Genomic DNA, 17,131 nt, shown 5'->3' on the forward strand with positions numbered 1-17,131 from the left:
GAGAGATTGGTGGCGGTGGTGAAGCTCAGAGCTTTTTCACTAATGGCTTCTTTGTTGCCACCTGTCCATAGAGGCCAGCTTTGTGAAGGGAACGGGATGTTGTTGATTGATGAACACTGACCCAATCTCGGACATAGAGCCTTGCAGATCTTTCAAAGCCATTGTTGTATTTACAGTGACATCCCGAACCAGTCTGCTGCTTGCCCGGCTGCTGAGTTGGGATGGGCGACTTGATCTGGGTGGAATCTGGGTAGTATGATACGTCTTCTACTTCATAATGATGGATCACTGTACTCAAAGGGATAGTGAGTGACTTTGAAATCTTCTTATAACCCTCTCCTGAATGGTGCTTCTCCACCACTTTATGTCCATAGCCGGATCCAAGGGATGGGGTTGGGGGGATGCGCATTCCCCCCGCCCCCCTTTGATTTTCGCACGTTAATCAAGCATACCGTTTTGCTTCGCAAATTACAAAAAAAAAAGTTACGTATTTTTGAACGGTCCCATTTTGGGGTTGAACAATCCGTGACTGTGTGACCAATCAGCTTGTTCTAATATAACCGTGGCGGAGGCTGACATGGATGAGAGGTGTCAAGTTAATCTTTTCATAGGTAATTAAATATGTGTTTCCCAATTGCACCGTTCATCTTTGAAGAGTCCTTTAAATGCGTGTTTCCAAATCTGCCTGTGACCAGATTTTGTCACAGGTTGGGACTACAGTGCAGCCATTCTTATTTTGGCTAATGAAAGGATAAGCATGTTGGCTCACCAGTTTGCCCATTAGTCATTGCGAATCTGCTGAACTGTTGGGCCAGGGTATAACGCAAGGAACTAAAGAAACTTCTAAGAATGCAGGAAATGCCGTTTCCGACGATCAATTTTTCAAAATTTCCTGGAGAAGGACCCACAGACCCCACCCATACCTCCTCCCTTCCTCACCCTCCGTTCTGCGCTACAACTCTGTGTACTCCCCCTGCCCCCAATCTTGAAATTCCTGGATCCACTTCTGATGTCTAACTTATTTGGAATCCTCCTTGGTCTTCATGCTTGCCATTGAAGTTGACGAAGTAAGTTGTACCTAAAAACTCTATAGTTAAGTGGGGGAGCTTAACCACTGATTGCATACAGGTAAAACCTATTACATTAATTTTGTCACCTTTCAAACAAATAATTTGTTCCTGAAGTGATTTAGGGTTAATAAGGCCAAGGGTTTTGAATACTTATGCGACTGAGAATCATCTGATTTTCTCTGTTAATCTAACTTATTCACATTTTATCTGCATTTTAATCTTTATCACTTTGGAGCAGTTTGCGAAGAATATAGGGCGGCCCATCTATCACTGACAGTTTTGAAATCTCTATAACTTTTTTGTTTCTTAACCAAATCAGATAAAAATTTTACAGAACATAGGTACATATTTCAAGTTTTTTTTATATTAGTTTAATCAACTTTAACAACTTACAAATTTAGTTATGAACTTCAATGTGATTTCCACCACTTTCAATCAGTTTATTCAGCCTTTCTCTGTATTCCAACACCACCTTTCGTTGCATTTGAACCGTAATGTCACCAAAAGCTGCTTGAATTCTCAGTTTCAGTTCCTGAATGTCGGTTGGCTTTCGTGTAGACTTTCGACTTAATAAACCCCCAGAGAAAAAAGTCACATGGTGTGAGGTTGGGAGAGCATGCGGGCCAGGGCATATTGGGGGATCCGCGACCCATTCAGCGTTCGGGCAGTGTCTCATTGAGCTAATTCCCGACCTGGATACCCCAATGGGGAGAAGCTCCATCTTGCATAAATATCAGTTCATCAGCCATGCCACTAGCTTCCACGTCTGGCCAAAACTGAGCACACAACATTATCAGTTAGCTGTTACTTGTGACATTTTCATCGAAAAAAAATGGGCCGAAAACACCACCCTGCAAAATAGCAGCCCAGAACGTAGTTCTTGGCGAATGAAGAGCTTGCTTCTTTTCCCAGTCAAAAAAAACTTTTAATATGTACCTACATTGTGTAAATTTTTTATCTGATTTGGTTAAGAAACAACAAAGTTATAGAGATTTTAAAACTGTCAGTGATAAATGGACCACCCGGTATGGTATATTAAGTTTGATATGAAAGCATCATGAAATAAGCTCAGGTGGCATCAAAATGTGAAACCTTTGCAGGAGGGTGAATACCTTTGCAGGCCGCTGTATGCCTTGCCTTTATGCCAACATGCCTTTAATGTCAAGTTCGTTGGCCATCCATATCTCCAATTTTTTAAAACCACTTAAACTACTTTTTGCTACAAGTCATTACCTATACCAGATGTCTGCACAATCCCTTGCTTTACAACACTGGGGTGGATGGCAACCATAAGTTTGCATTCTCCTTTTTAAGACACATTGATTAGTTTTGACCATATTTGGACAACTAAATGAGGAAAAAAAACCCCACCATTGTGTTATCCTATTTGTAAAAAAAAATTAATCCACATATATACCTCCACTAAAGACCCTGGTGTTGGGCTAGCGGCTAGGGTGCCGGCTTAGGATCCAAGGATCCTGGGTTCGAATCCCGGTCGATCGCTGAATTAACGCCAGGGGGGTTAACTCAGCCTGTCATCCTTCCGAGGTCGGCTAATTGAGTACCAGTTCAATGGTAATTCCCTGTTTGTCGTTAAAGGTGGCAAAAAGGGTTGGCGTCAGGAAGGGCATCCGGCCGTAAAACATTGCTTCAAAAAGGGGACCGAAAAAACAACAACAACCACGGTTCCCGAAAAAGGCCAACCCCCGTTTGCGGGGAAAAATGGCCTCTAAAGGTGGTTATTTTATTATTTATATTGTTACAGACACGACTTTGATGTTATGGTGGGCCGAGCGGAATGGCCGCCGTGTCCGCACAAGTTACCCGATTATACTCGAACGTTTGCCGAGTCGCGCTACGCTAGGTCAATGAAGGAAAAGGACACAACGGCTGGGATTAAAATGACACGACACCAGGGATACGGTTCTCAAGACCTCCGGAGGAGATTATATTAGGGCGGAAGGTCAGATTACAGGAATGAGAGGGACAGCATAGAAAGATAGGCACTTAAACACGGTCTTATAATAACCCCGACAGACGACAGATAAACAGGACAAAAACTGACTCACACGGGGATTGATGGCAAGGAAAGGCGGGTTGGTCGATGGCTCCAGGTGCACCTGGGCTCAGGGCAGAATCGACCCGGTCCGGTCCAGCGATGCGGGAGGTCTCACAGCGCTCGAGGTGGCGTCTTGTCGTCTCAAGCTGGGGGCGCATCTGACGTCACGTCCGGTGAGTCGCTTCGTATATCCGGCGGGGAGTGACACGCCCTCGGCTCGTTAGCTCCGCCCCAGATGGAATCGGTCCGCCCTTCTTATTGGGTGCGGGGGGGGGGTTACCAGGCTCCGCCCTTGACGAGGAGCTGACAGCCAGCCCCTTCGTGGTAACCCCGTCGGAGCGCATGGTCATGGCGGCTAACCGAGCCGGTGTGAGGACGCACACTCCCCGCGCCGTCGCCGCGCCGCCCCCCTCTGCTGTTGTAGTTGTTGTTGTTGTAGCTTCTTCATGGGGAAGAGATGCGGGGAGGTATGGGAAGGTCCTAAACTCACTACTGGTGCCATATAATCACATTCTGGTGCAACGAAGAGTCAGAATTAATGGAAACGAGTCCTTAACTGACATAGACTAAGAATAACTAGCAAGATGTCTGAAAGTTGTCTACATGAGATGCGGTGAACCTGGGTGCGACATTTAATGGGGGAAATAGGGGAAGGTCGGCTCTACTGATTGTTGTTTACAGACAATGGGACTAGGGAATGGGGGATTGGGGATAGTTGGGGAGTATTGGGGAAATAGGGGAATATTCACAAGCGGATATGGAGGCCAAATTCCATATTCGCAACATTGCACCCTTCTCTACCCTCGGGGCGTCCCGACCCGATAAATTTTTACCTATTTTAGTGTGGCACTCAGATGTAGTTCCCTCTACTATTAACTCTACCCTGAGTGCGACAGTTTTACAGATATTCACAAATGAGTAAATATGTCCCCCTGCGACGTTGCACCCTTCTCCTCACAGAAACACACCCACAGGATAACCGAATCCGGAAAGAATTCACAAACTAAACATACAGCCGGTAGGGAGCATTATTTACAAGACTACGCTGCTATTTACACTACGATCCAGGACCTGTTTTTGGAGGAACACATGCAGATGTTATGCATAGAGAGAGCACGCATGCCAGCATCGATACACCAACCCACGAGTGCTCTGTGGCCTTACGGCCTTTAATAATGTGCAGAGCACCCCTTCCAAGCACCAAAAGCACCACCCCTTCACACAGTCAGCACCATCCGGTGCACCAATAAAGTGTCTATAAATCACGGTGTGGTGTCGCAGCCGGCCGATGGTCTGCCGCTGGTCTTGCCTTCGTGTGGTGCACTTGGCCTTCTTGCCTCTTTCAAAAATAAAGAAAGGCGCCAACCGCGTCCATTTCTATATTGTGGCCGTCAGGGGGCCAACTATTAGTGGTTCACCTGTTTGGCATAGGTGCCACGTTGACCCAGAGGTCCATCAATGGGTGGTGCTTGGCCGCACAAGAACTGCGGTCCATGGTGGGTGGCCACAAACATTGCGGTCCATATGGTGTATCGATCCAGGCAGCAAGCAGCGAAAGTGCAGGCCCACAACTGCGTAGCCAGCACCTCTCTCTCCTCTCTCTATGCCCCAAAGCCAGATCCTCGGAGGTGGGAGACAAAAGAAGCAGACAAGTGAGTAAGGTGGTAAGGGCGCAAAAGTGCACGCAATGTAAGATGATGCACACTGGGGGCACATGGGAACCAGGTGAGACAGGTACGTTCCTACCGTACGCCCCCCCCCCCCCCAACCAGGTAACCTACATGGCCCCTCCCTTACCCCTTACTGTATCCACAAAACACAACACTACCCATAAACATCTACTTTACCAATCAACAAATGTCCCTACTGTCTTCCCCGTTCCTCCCATAAACCAAATTCGTCTTCTCTCCCTCCTAACCAATCAAATTTGCCATTTCAAACTTTCATCAAAATTTGCCATCTCCAACTCAACATCATAATTTGTCATCACCAATTCATCATCAGTCCCTCCTAAGGAGGGAGAGATGGAATCACCCCAATGTCTCATCCACGTCGTGATGCGTCTCACAAATCCTCACAGCAATTCTCATTTCCTGCAACAAAACAAAGAAAACACAGGTGTGGAGTCATCATCACCACAGGTAAGTGGCTGCGTATGGTGCGACAGGTTCATCAATCCTAACTATTTCCTAAATGACTTTAACAACTTTACACTACCCGGGGTCTTTCTCCGGCCAAACCATTGGCCCTCTTACACTATGGGTTCTAAAAACCAATTCCCATTGACCAAACTGTGGTGCTTTTCAATTTGGGGTCTCACTCCCCCGATTCATCTCCCGGTGCCTTCGCACAATTTCCGGGCTGTGGCGTGTACCTCTCCCAGCGGGTCTACCCACCTGCACACCTCCACCACTGCAGTTGCCTCCGAGCTTACCTGCTCCTTACCCTAACCTAACTACCTGGGGAAGGCCCTCTGGCGCTCTCCCCACTCGGTGCCCTCTCTGGCACTGGGCTACCCGGGTCCGTCCTCCGGATCCTCGGGCCCCATCCACAACTACCGGCTCCCAGAGCCCACCTGCGGCCTCACCTGGCCGACATCCTCACAGTGGTGGAGTGCCCAACCAACTACACACACTAACAGGCTACACGCCCAGCCATTTCCACAACACTAATGCACCCATCCGCAACACCATTCTGCAACCGCACCACAAATGCCAATATCCAACCACAATTTACCTATACCCTCTACCTAACACTTACACTACCCGCCCCGGGTATCCGTGATGGGGGTCCACTCTTCCCCCATTCACACCTTCGCACCATGCACACCACTCCGTACCACTTACTCCAACTCTCTCCACACACCTGTACTTGCACACCTGTGCTCTCACTCTTGGTGCCGCCTGCACCCTTCTCTCCCCAAGCGCATTCGCGCTGATCCACACACTCACTACTCATACACTGCTCCACACACCTGTCCAGTTGCACACCTGTGCAATCACACCTGTTCAATTCTCACACACACGGCATCATCTCAGCTAACTACTCCCTTCTGAAACTTGCGCTTCCCAGTCGTCCCTTTAAACTATTGCGCTCCCACGTCATTATCATCCATACTAATCTACCTGCGTCCCCACTACAGGTATCAGTCACTAACTAAACTTAACGTCACCTAATGTCATCTTCGCTAGATCCCTATCAATATCCTAACCCACCCGGGCTAGTTTTCACTGCCATACACCCCATAATCTATTGCGCATTTGCCCCCTACTCTGGGAAGGGTGGCAGGGATGCCCCCCTTACCCACCGGGCCCATCGCTCACTACCAATTTTGCACATCAAATTTCAACAAATTAAAAATTTGCCAATCCTACTCATCATCTGCCAATCATTACTGCCAATCCTTTGCCAATCATCAAATTTTGTTTTTCTCTAATTTTGGGGCCAAAACACTATCCTCATCACCCGTCTACTCACTAATACCTCTCGGTGCGCCAATTCCTGTCCAAAGCCCGGCTTCGTAAAGCCAAGCCATGAATGCGGGTTGTTCTGTGCCAGCGGCTGGATGCGTCCGGCATTCGGTGCAGGGACGGGGGCTTACCCGTGCCGAGATCCCACGCACCATCTCGGCACGGAGCCATCCAATGTCCCGCTCTCGACCTGCCGGCACGTCTCACCAAAAAGTGGTCGCCATGACGACCCTTTCTATCGGGCTGCCAGCTCCGCCTAGTGGAGCACGGACGCGGCCGTTCAAAGCGAGGCCCGGCACGCACCGAGGGCCCGCTTCGGCTAAAAGTCGACCTAACCTCTAACCCGGTTACCTTCGATGCCTCACCTGGACGCTTACACCCCGCAGCCCGTTCCTTGCTCACACATCCAGCCGTCTCCATGCTCCTCGTCGTACCTTTCCTTACACACCCAGGTACCCTCATTCCACTCACAGCCTTGGTCACACACCTGACCACCGAACACTTTGGCACACATTCGTTGGTCGCACACCTCACCAACACACCTCTTCGCGCCCCCTCCTCTGTCACCTCCTCTGTGACAATCACAGGTGTGCTCTCACTCACACACCCAACCACGTGCCTTACTACCAACTCCAGCGTGCATTCCCACTCACGCTCTACCATTCCAGGTGTGCATCCTTCCATCCCAGGTGTACATCCTCGCTCACCTGTCACAACCAACTCACTCTCCTTGTCACTCTCACTACTCTCACCTCCATTCTTGACAGCGCACTCACCCTTACTTTCGACAGCACACTCTTTCCCCATGCACCTGTCCGTCACACACCTTTCTCGCGCACACTCTCCCGTTACACCCTCTGTAACACTCACCACACCGCGCTTCCATGTGCTCCCTCGCACACGCGCTACGACCGACTCACTCTCGCCAGCACCTTCACTCCTTGGCACGCACTTTTTCCTCACACACCCCAGAGTCGGACTTTCTCGCACACCTCCTCTTTCGCACACCAGACCTGTCGCACACTTCACCAACGGCCTCTCACGAACACCCGGGTCCATCTCGACCCCCAAGCTCATTAAATCCCCTGGCGCATCATACGCACGACCATATTGGTCACCACTTACACCGGGGCCTCTTCCTCTTCGCTTCTCCTCCATCACCTGCGAATCCCTCATCCGGTTAATGAGCACATCATCACGATCCGAACACAGACTTTGGACCAATTCTTTTATCTCCTCTTTTATCTCTTTGTTATCCCCTCTCCGTCGCTTCTTAATTTCGCTCATCCCTTCTTCCACTTCTTCTAATTTCTGCTTCACCTCCTTCATCTCCTCGTGCGCCCCTTTAAGTTCTTCCTCTAACTCCACTTTATTTTTTTCTATGTGCTCCCGCACCTCCCGCTCTTTAACCTCCATCACCTCTACCACCTTGTCCATTTTCCTCGTCAGGTCCTCATGTACCGTCTGACACTCTTTTTTAATTACCCCTACGTCCTTTTTCATCTCCTTCTGTGTCGATTTTAAACCCTCTATTACCGCTGTGTTCTTCTTTACCTGGTCCCCCAACTCCTTTTGTCCCACTGTCAGTTGTTCTACCCCCAGCGTCAACTCCTCTATACCACCTTGCAATTTTACAGTCCCCTTTCTCACCTCCTTCTCCATGCGCTCCTTACAGTGCCTCACCTCCTCGCGCACTCCTCCGACCTCCTCACTCACTCCTCTTCTGATCTCCTCTCCCATCACTTGCATCTCCTGCCCAGATGCCACCCTCATCTGCTCCATTTCCTCCCTGTGAGCATCCAGTTTGGTTTCTACCCCCATTCTGACCCCCTCTATCTGCTGCCCCATTTGTTTAACTTCCCTTTCCGCTTGGTCCCTCATGTCCCTCAATTTGCCTTCCATGGTGTTTTCTAACCCCTCTAACCCTTTTTGCATCCCTTCCATTTGATTCTCTTGAGCGGCCATTCTGTTTTCTACCCCCATTAACCCCTCCTGTATTTCCCCTAATCTATTGTCTAATCCCTCAAATTTGTTGTCTAGTCCCTCAAATTTGTTTCCTAATCCCTCTATTCTACTCCCTAACCCTTGTTTCACCCCTTCTATCCCATTGTCTAACCCCTCTAATTTCTTGTCTAATCCCTCACCGGTACCCCTCGCTTCGTCCCTCATTACCCCCATTTCGTTTCCCATTACCCCTATTTTGCCCTCCAATCGCTCACCCTGAGCATCCATCCGGTTCCCCATTACCCCCATTTGGTTTCCCAATCGCTCACTCTGAGCCCTCATTTCCTCCCTCATTTGCTCGCTATTCTGGGCCATAAGGGCCTTCATTTGTATGAAAAAAAGGTCCAAATTTACCAGCGGCGCTACTACGGTCGCGGGCGTGGGCGCCGTGGCCATGTGCGAGGCGCTATTTCGCGCGTCTGCTACCCTCGCTGCTTCGCTCTCCTCACGTCCCTCAATTTGGTCCTGGACCGACCCTGCCTCACTCTCCTCTACCGGACCCCAGCTGTCTTGGTCTGCCATAGCGCGACTTTCAAAATTCGGGTTTTTATTTTCGTAAAACAAATTCAAATTTCGCCGTTATAATTTCGAGCGGGAAACGCGCTCCGGATCAATTCTACCTCCCCAACACCAATTGTTACCCTAGTGGTACAATTGGTGTTCCAAAATTTGGGCCTAATAAATTTAGTCCCAGGTTCGAATCCGACACTCCTGACACCAATTGTTACAGACGCGGTTGTGGATGTTGGTTTACCGAGCGGTTTGGTATGACCACGTCTGCACAGTTTACCCGATTATACTCGAACGTTTGCCGAGTCGCGCTACGCTAGGTCAATGAAGGAAAAGGACACAACGGCTGGGATTAAAATGACACGACACCAGGGATACGGTTCTCAAGACCTCCGGAGGAGATTATATTAGGGCGGAAGGTCAGATTACAGGAATGAGAGGGACAGCATAGAAAGATAGGCACTTAAACACGGTCTTATAATAACCCCGACAGACGACAGATAAACAGGACAAAAACTGACTCACACGGGGATTGATGGCAAGGAAAGGCGGGTTGGTCGATGGCTCCAGGTGCACCTGGGCTCAGGGCAGAATCGACCCGGTCCGGTCCAGCGATGCGGGAGGTCTCACAGCGCTCGAGGTGGCGTCTTGTCGTCTCAAGCTGGGGGCGCATCTGACGTCACGTCCGGTGAGTCGCTTCGTATATCCGGCGGGGAGGGACACGCCCTCGGCTCGTTAGCTCCGCCCCAGATGGAATCGGTCCGCCCTTCTTATTGGGTGCGGGGGGGGGTTACCAGGCTCCGCCCTTGACGAGGAGCTGACAGCCAGCCCCTTCGTGGTAACCCCGTCGGAGCGCATGGTCATGGCGGCTAACCGAGCCGGTGTGAGGACGCACACTCCCCGCGCCGTCGCCGCGCCGCCCCCCTCTGCTGTTGTAGTTGTTGTTGTTGTAGCTTCTTCATGGGGAAGAGATGCGGGGAGGTATGGGAAGGTCCTAAACTCACTACTGGTGCCATATAATCACATTCTGGTGCAACGAAGAGTCAGAATTAATGGAAACGAGTCCTTAACTGACATAGACTAAGAATAACTAGCAAGATGTCCGAAAGTTGTCTACATGAGATGCGGTGAACCTGGGTGCGACATTTAATGGGGGAAATAGGGGAAGGTCGGCTCTACTGATTGTTGTTTACAGACAATGGGACTAGGGAATGGGGGATTGGGGATAGTTGGGGAGTATTGGGGAAATAGGGGAATATTCACAAGCGGATATGGAGGCCAAATTCCATATTCGCAACAATATATATACCTCCACTCTGCATCTTTTGCCAAGAGGCTAGTGACACAAGGCAGGTCAGCCTTTATGATCCTAATAATCTTTCCTTTCATTCTCACCCACTCTCACCTTGTGGAGTATTGAAATCTACCAAATTCCACAGCATTTCTCCAACCAGAAAGTCTTTTCGTTTTTCATCAAAAACTGGGAAATGCTGCCTCATCACCTCCAAATGATATTCTTCAGAGAACATGACTGATGGAAGCTGAGAAGAAACAAACACGCATCTTATTCTGCTCCACTCATATGAAAATGTCATCTTTTTCCCTTACCCCTGGAATGACAACTCATACCGAATGCAAACCGGCAACGCTCCCAGCTCCATATTCCATAAGTATGACTGGGTGATGATGCTTGGTGTACCAAGCAGAAAGCATGTGACCAAGCTGTCGTCCAATCAGCTCCGGGTGACCAGAATCATGATACCATCCAAAGTATGCATTCACACTCACTACATCCAGGTACTGTGCCTGAAGATGCATAGAAAAAAAAAAGTTTATAGCACAACAACATGTAACTTAAAGTGAGAAACACAGAGGGTTTTAGAGGATGTGACAATAATGATGGTGAGGGGATGGGGTGCTCCACTCCACAACTTCATTCTTGACCTTTAACAAAAAAATTCTCGCCATTCTTGACAAAAAAAAATTAAAAAGCGAGTGAAAAAGCGACCTGCAGAGGCCAGGCACTACTATTTTCCCATATAAATTACTGAACTCAGGGATTCAGCGATGGCATAAAGAGAGCTTAGTAATAGCATAATTCATCTTTAAAGTGACTGACATGGGGTTCATAACATGGGATAATCTAATTTGTTGGAAAACTGGTATTCTCATACAATGCCATCAGGAGCGATCTTTCATGAAGGCAATGAGGCCGACCAATGTGATGTTAAACTGGCGATACCCCTTGCAATTCTTACAAAAGATGGTCAAAACTTACAAACAATATTCACATAGTATGGAATACCAATAAGATTGGAGTGTCAGAAAAAGTTACCTACGTACCAATCTTTTTTATTAATCTATTAAAAATCAATTATTCATGGTTTGAGATACAATCTCAAGGGAGCATAACTATTTTGAGTAAAGTAAATGGTTACAAAAAGGAATAGGCAAACAAACGTTTACATGCATCAATATTTTGTACAAAGGTAAATCAATATCATTGAGTTACTAAATTGAAAAATTATGGGGAAAAATGCAAGGGTGAAATGAAGGAATGTAATCTATATATATGGAGCAAGTGTTTGCATGCATGTATGTCCTGCACTGTATACCCAATGCTTGGATAGCAGGCCTGACTCCACCCACAATTGTAACCTGCGAAAATCATACATCTGACCCTCTGACCAAACCCTCTCCTTCGACAAATACACTAAACACATCACAAAGACAGCCTTCTTTCACCTGAAAAACATCGCCCATCTCCGTCCATCCATCTCCTCCACTGCCGCAGAAACCCTCATCCACGCCTTCATCACCTCCCGTCTGGACTACTGCAACAGCCTCCTCTATGGTTCACCCTCAATAATCACCAATAAACTCCAATACATTCAGAACTCCGCTGCCCGTCTACTCACCCATTCCCAGACCCGTGACCACATCACCCCCGTCCTTTACAAGCTTCACTGGCTCCCCATCCCCCAGAGACTCCAGTACAAAATCCTCCTCTTGACCTACAAAGCCCTCCATAACCTGGCCCCATCCTACCTGGCTGACCTCCTCTCCAGACACACTCCCACCCGCAACCTCCGCTCTGCTGGTACCAACCTCCTGACCCCCCCCCCCCCCCCCACCCGGACCAAATTCAGATCCTGGGGGGACAGGGCCTTCTCCATTGCTGCTCCCACCCTCTGGAACTCACTACCTCACACCATCAGAGACTCCTCCTCACTCACCACATTCAAAACATCACTCAAGACCCACCTGTTCAACACTGCATTCAACATTTAACCCACAGCATTTAACCCCTGACTATCTCTTCTCCTTCTCCTTCCTTTTGCTTTGATTATTTACCTATTGATTTTTGTCTTTTTGCACTTGTTTTTTGTACTCTGTCAAAGCGTCTTTGGGCTTCTTGAAAAGCGCTATATAAAATAAATGTATTATTATTATTTTATGCAAATTTGGTAAGGCTAAGACATCTTCGGAAGTGTCATATTAGTGTGGGAGCTGATGGTTGCTTTATCAAACCTTTTCTCATTAGTTTGCTGAACAGGCTGAGAATGCATATCTCATGCTCTGTGATCTTTTTCTCTTGCATTTGCTGTTCTGACCACAAAGCTGGTCTGTGTTTCTCTCTGCTTATCTAAGATTTTAAAACACATTGTGGGTTTTTCAGGAGAACAAGCCGCCCCGTGTTGGAATCTGACCTTCAAGATTGTATGCGTGGCACTGTGGGTGCGGGGCATATTCTTGGAGGGAAACTTACTTGAAATATTCTTATCTCCACTGCGCTGGACCTTGCCTGCTTGTATATAAATGAAGCTCACTGGGAATTGTATTTGAGAAAGGACCGGCCAGTTTCGTGCCCTCCTGTTTTCCCGCATGTGTAACGGCTCCGTAATAAAATGGCTTATATTCTCAGACGTTGTCCCAAGTTCTTATTGGACAGCAGACACCGAACTCCGACATTAGCAATCGCCTTGCCCTCCATACAAGTTTTCCGTTTCGTGCAAAACAACATTAGCGACTGTCAAAAGGATCATCAAATATAGAAAGATTGTAGCCGACATGCATCATGGGCCTTATGAAGGTGATAGTGCATATAGGCCTCAGGCTTCAGGCCTTAGACTTCAGGCCTCTGATGCCAGCCTATGTGCCAGTACAATTTGAATTATCCAAGCTATATAATCATGATGTATTCTACATGTGCATAAGCAGTACGCATATTTTTGCTTCATGTACGTAATCCGGGTTATTTTTTATTTTATTTTCGGAAGTGATCAAGGTGGTGATCTGTTGCCTATACACCATCCAAATAAAGAGACGTGTCAGAAGTGATATTGCTCTTGTCCCCTAGATTCTAGAATACGGACAGAGGTGGCAGCTTGGTGAGCACCACAACGGTAACTTGGTGAGCATATCGTGTTCTCATTGGATCGGATGCTTTAAGAAAATATTTGGCTGCTGCCTCCGTCTTAGTAATTCTGGCTTCTGTCAGGGCTTCTGGCCATCCAGACTCACGTAAGAGATCTCCCATAGTGGCCCACAAAGCCATTTTGATATGGAGGCCTTCCAGCATCACCAGAAACTTGTCTTCTCCAAAGATTTCAGGGAAGGTCCATTGCATTTTCTTCACAATGTCATAAAGTGGTTGGTCCACTACCAATACTGGAGGTTGTTGTGGGTTGAGGGACTCAGTTGTTGTTTCACTAGGTCCATTCCATGTGGAATCATTCCTGGTGGAGCTGCATTCTCATGGAATAGTGGTAGGAGGGCTTCAATATATTTCTCTGGTGGTCCAACAGCATCTAATCGACAAGCATGGTATGAAGACCACATGATTGGAGTGACTTTCTCTGTCTCCAATTCCACGTGCAGGTTGGCATGTACCACAGTCATCCATGCCTGTTCATGCTGTTTCTCCTTATGGAATGAACTCGTGGACAGTGGCTGCACATCTTTTACCAGAGGTTGGGTGAGAATATTTCGGCCTACAGGTGGTACAAACGTGTATGACGGAGGCAGGATGGGTCCACTGGTGTCTGATTCTCGCGCCCAGGAGTCAATTTGTATAGGTTCTTGGCCACGTCATGGATCTGTGACCCAAACTAAAAAGTAAGGCTGATTAATATGAAAATAGTCATAAAATAACATTTATGGATTTACTCTGATACCGTCAACACGGTAGCCTGTAGAGGCAAAATACTTAGAAATGAGGTTGTTACTCTTCATCACAAAGCTGCTGATATCAAATATGTTCAGATCGGATCATCCGTTCAAAAGTTAGAACAGTTTGAACTTTTCACATTCCTCTCACGATGGGGTCAGGCACCCCCCATGCCCCAAGTGCCCCAATGGGGGCTGATCATTGTCCATTCGGACCAAAATTGTTATTCAGATCCCAACCTTCAAGGTGATACCAAAAAGTAAACTTTTGCATCAACTTGAAATGACTGATTGTCCAGGCACCCCACTATATCACGAACAGACACAGAAAAGTAAAGTTAGATATTAAAGATAAATAAATAAATAAAAACGTACCACTCTATCCACTGATACGCCTTTATTGAGTACGACAGTAACTGGACGTGTGCCATCCAATCTGTGTGCTTCTGCAATAACCTGTCTGCACAATAATCATAATAATTAAATAAGAGTCCAGTACAAGCAAAAGTTGTTTTTAAAAATTCAATTTGACTCAAACTTAAGGTTAAACCCAATTACATTCATCGTAGAAAAGTCTATACAATACGGAAAACCTTAACTGAGAGGGAAAGAAAAACAATCCATCATATTTATTCTTCTTTCTAATTTGCAGTACCTGAAATAACTCTCTGCAACTTGCAGGTTAGAAGCTGGTTCATTGGCCAAAGACCACATGATGACAGAGGGATGATTTCTGTCTCGATTAATCAGTTCACGTAGAGTCGTCATGTGCTGCTCCAGACTCCTTTTTCCAAAATTGTCTCTGTGGAACATCGCAGCAAATACATTGGAGTCTCATCAATTCAAGTTTAAATTAGAATTAGAATAGGGAGCAAAGTAAATTACTTTCACAAGTTTTAATGCAACCAATTCCAATTGACAGGTGTTTTCCTGTATTTTATTTAAGTTAGAGCTATCACTTCAATAGTGCATCAAAATGGCAATTCAAACCTACTTATCATACTTTATTGTATGTTTGAATTGGCCAGAACTCTCAATAACTCATGATGATGATGGACATACAAAACAAAATTTAACATAGACAATGAAACAAAGATTTAATTATATTGCAAAATTACTTGCAAAAAAAATTATGCCAATGGAGATTAACCATTTGAACCTGAGTGGCGGTTTTACCAGCGCCGCTATTCAAACCTCCATATTTCCTGGTGGCCATACGCACGAGTTGAAATTAAGTTGAATAAAAACATATTGTTCTACAAATTGAGAATCAGTATTGTGATGCTCCAACTGGCTTGCCTATAATAAATAAACTTACACAGTCACTAGCCCAACGGCTGGTGCTTCCGATATGACCAGGATGCCTTGACGATCGGCCATGTCTAAAGTTTGCTCAGCATATGGGTAATGACTGGTACGGAATGCATTGGCTCCCAACCAGCTGAGCAATGAGGCATCCTTTGCCATGGTAACTGCATCGTAACCTCGCCCACGGAGCTACAAAGAAAGAAAAAAAAGTCAACTTTTAGTCATCCCCCAACGCCATACCAACTTCATGTGCATATTACTTAGAAGAGTCGGCACAAAAATATTACAAAGATCGGTTTGTTTTACTAGGCTTTCTTGTGCTTTGCAGACATAGGACAAAATTGCTCTCTTTAATACCACAATATATTCCTTTGAACGTCTCCAAACTCCTGCAGTCTAGGAAATAATTTTTATTTAAAGGAAAAAACCTTTGACAATAATTTGATTTAACTTTTTGGAAAACAAAATTTGATTTCTGGCCTGGATTTCAAAGTGAAATATTAAATAAAAACCTGCTGCATTGCAACATTAACTCCATGTTACAATGTAACTATGGGAATAATTCCATTTAAGAAAACTTCCAGTAGTTTAATTACAAGTGTTGCATCAAGTTTGTGTTAAATTGCATCACCCAGCAGCTCGGTCCCAACTGTGATGCAACATGCATACCAATATTGCCTAGCAAGCTACGTGTATTTCAACAGGAAAAGCGAAGTGGGTAACTGGGTGATGGAGAGGCCAAAGTTGACACTACTATAAATGTTGAACCTTTGAAGCATGTTGTGTCTTCTACCACATGGTAGCATCATCAGCAGCTTTGCAAATGAACCAAACTAGGTAATATGACATCTGATGTGTTTGCATTGCCCCTTTGAGCTCCATTACCATGAGCTGTCAAGAACATCAGATTACACTTTCACAAATAATACCATCCTTCAAAGAGGAGATTTAGCTGGTCCGGCCTGCTGGTTTGCATTATTAGTGCAGAGTGAATATACGTCACAGTGTAGCACACAATATGCAAGCCCTCTCAGGCCAAAGCTCTGGCACCTATCCAAGCTCTCAGCCACCATTAATTTGCATAACCGTGTTACTGTTCTAAATATGAAAGATAAAAACACTAGCTAAAAAAATATTGATGCTGAAGGTAATTTACTACCAACCATTAAAAAGCTGGCCATTAAAGTTAATTCTAAATTTCATCCTGAAGGACCAAGACCCAATTTATGCAGAGCAATGCTTCATGTGCCTTTCTCGAATTAATCACACCAAGAGGTTTAACATTCTCCTCACATCTGCATCTTCATGGCGACCTAAGCCATGCAGATAGATTTCATGATCATTCAGGAGCAGTCGACTCCCAACAACTCTCACGGTCCGGATTCCAAACTGGAGCCGAACCACATCTTTCTCTCCATCAAAACCGCAAACAAGAACCTAACAAGGGTGTGCAAGAGCATAACTTAAAATATAATCAAAATCACTTCCTCTACCAGACAGGGAGTGAGGTCTGGGTGGTGTGGGTGAGAGGGGCGGGGGGA

The 17,131-nt window shown here is 46.5% G+C and overlaps 1 protein-coding gene across 4 annotated transcripts in view; it reads right to left on the reverse strand.

Annotated features, from left to right (window-relative positions):
* GUSB (glucuronidase beta) overlaps positions 1-17,131 on the reverse strand; it is a 68,831-nt gene that overhangs the window by 798 nt on the left and 50,902 nt on the right. For 2 of the 4 annotated variants that reach the window (XM_068106347.2, XM_068106350.2), the window contains exons 6-11: positions 16,884-17,027; positions 15,601-15,779; positions 14,938-15,084; positions 14,658-14,742; positions 10,743-10,919; positions 10,519-10,654 (exon numbers count right to left, since the gene is read on the reverse strand). In XM_068106347.2, coding sequence (XP_067962448.2) covers positions 10,519-10,654; positions 10,743-10,919; positions 14,658-14,742; positions 14,938-15,084; positions 15,601-15,779; positions 16,884-17,027 — 868 coding nt within the window. The remainder of the gene's footprint in view (positions 1-10,518; positions 10,655-10,742; positions 10,920-14,657; positions 14,743-14,937; positions 15,085-15,600; positions 15,780-16,883; positions 17,028-17,131) is intronic. The other 2 variants (XM_068106348.2, XM_068106349.2) reach the window with 2 other exon arrangements.

The sequence above is a fragment of the Myxine glutinosa genome, chromosome 2 (assembly GCF_964187855.1).
Source record: "Myxine glutinosa chromosome 2, kmMyxGlut1.1, whole genome shotgun sequence".
NCBI classification, from domain to species: Eukaryota; Metazoa; Chordata; class Myxini; order Myxiniformes; family Myxinidae; genus Myxine; species Myxine glutinosa.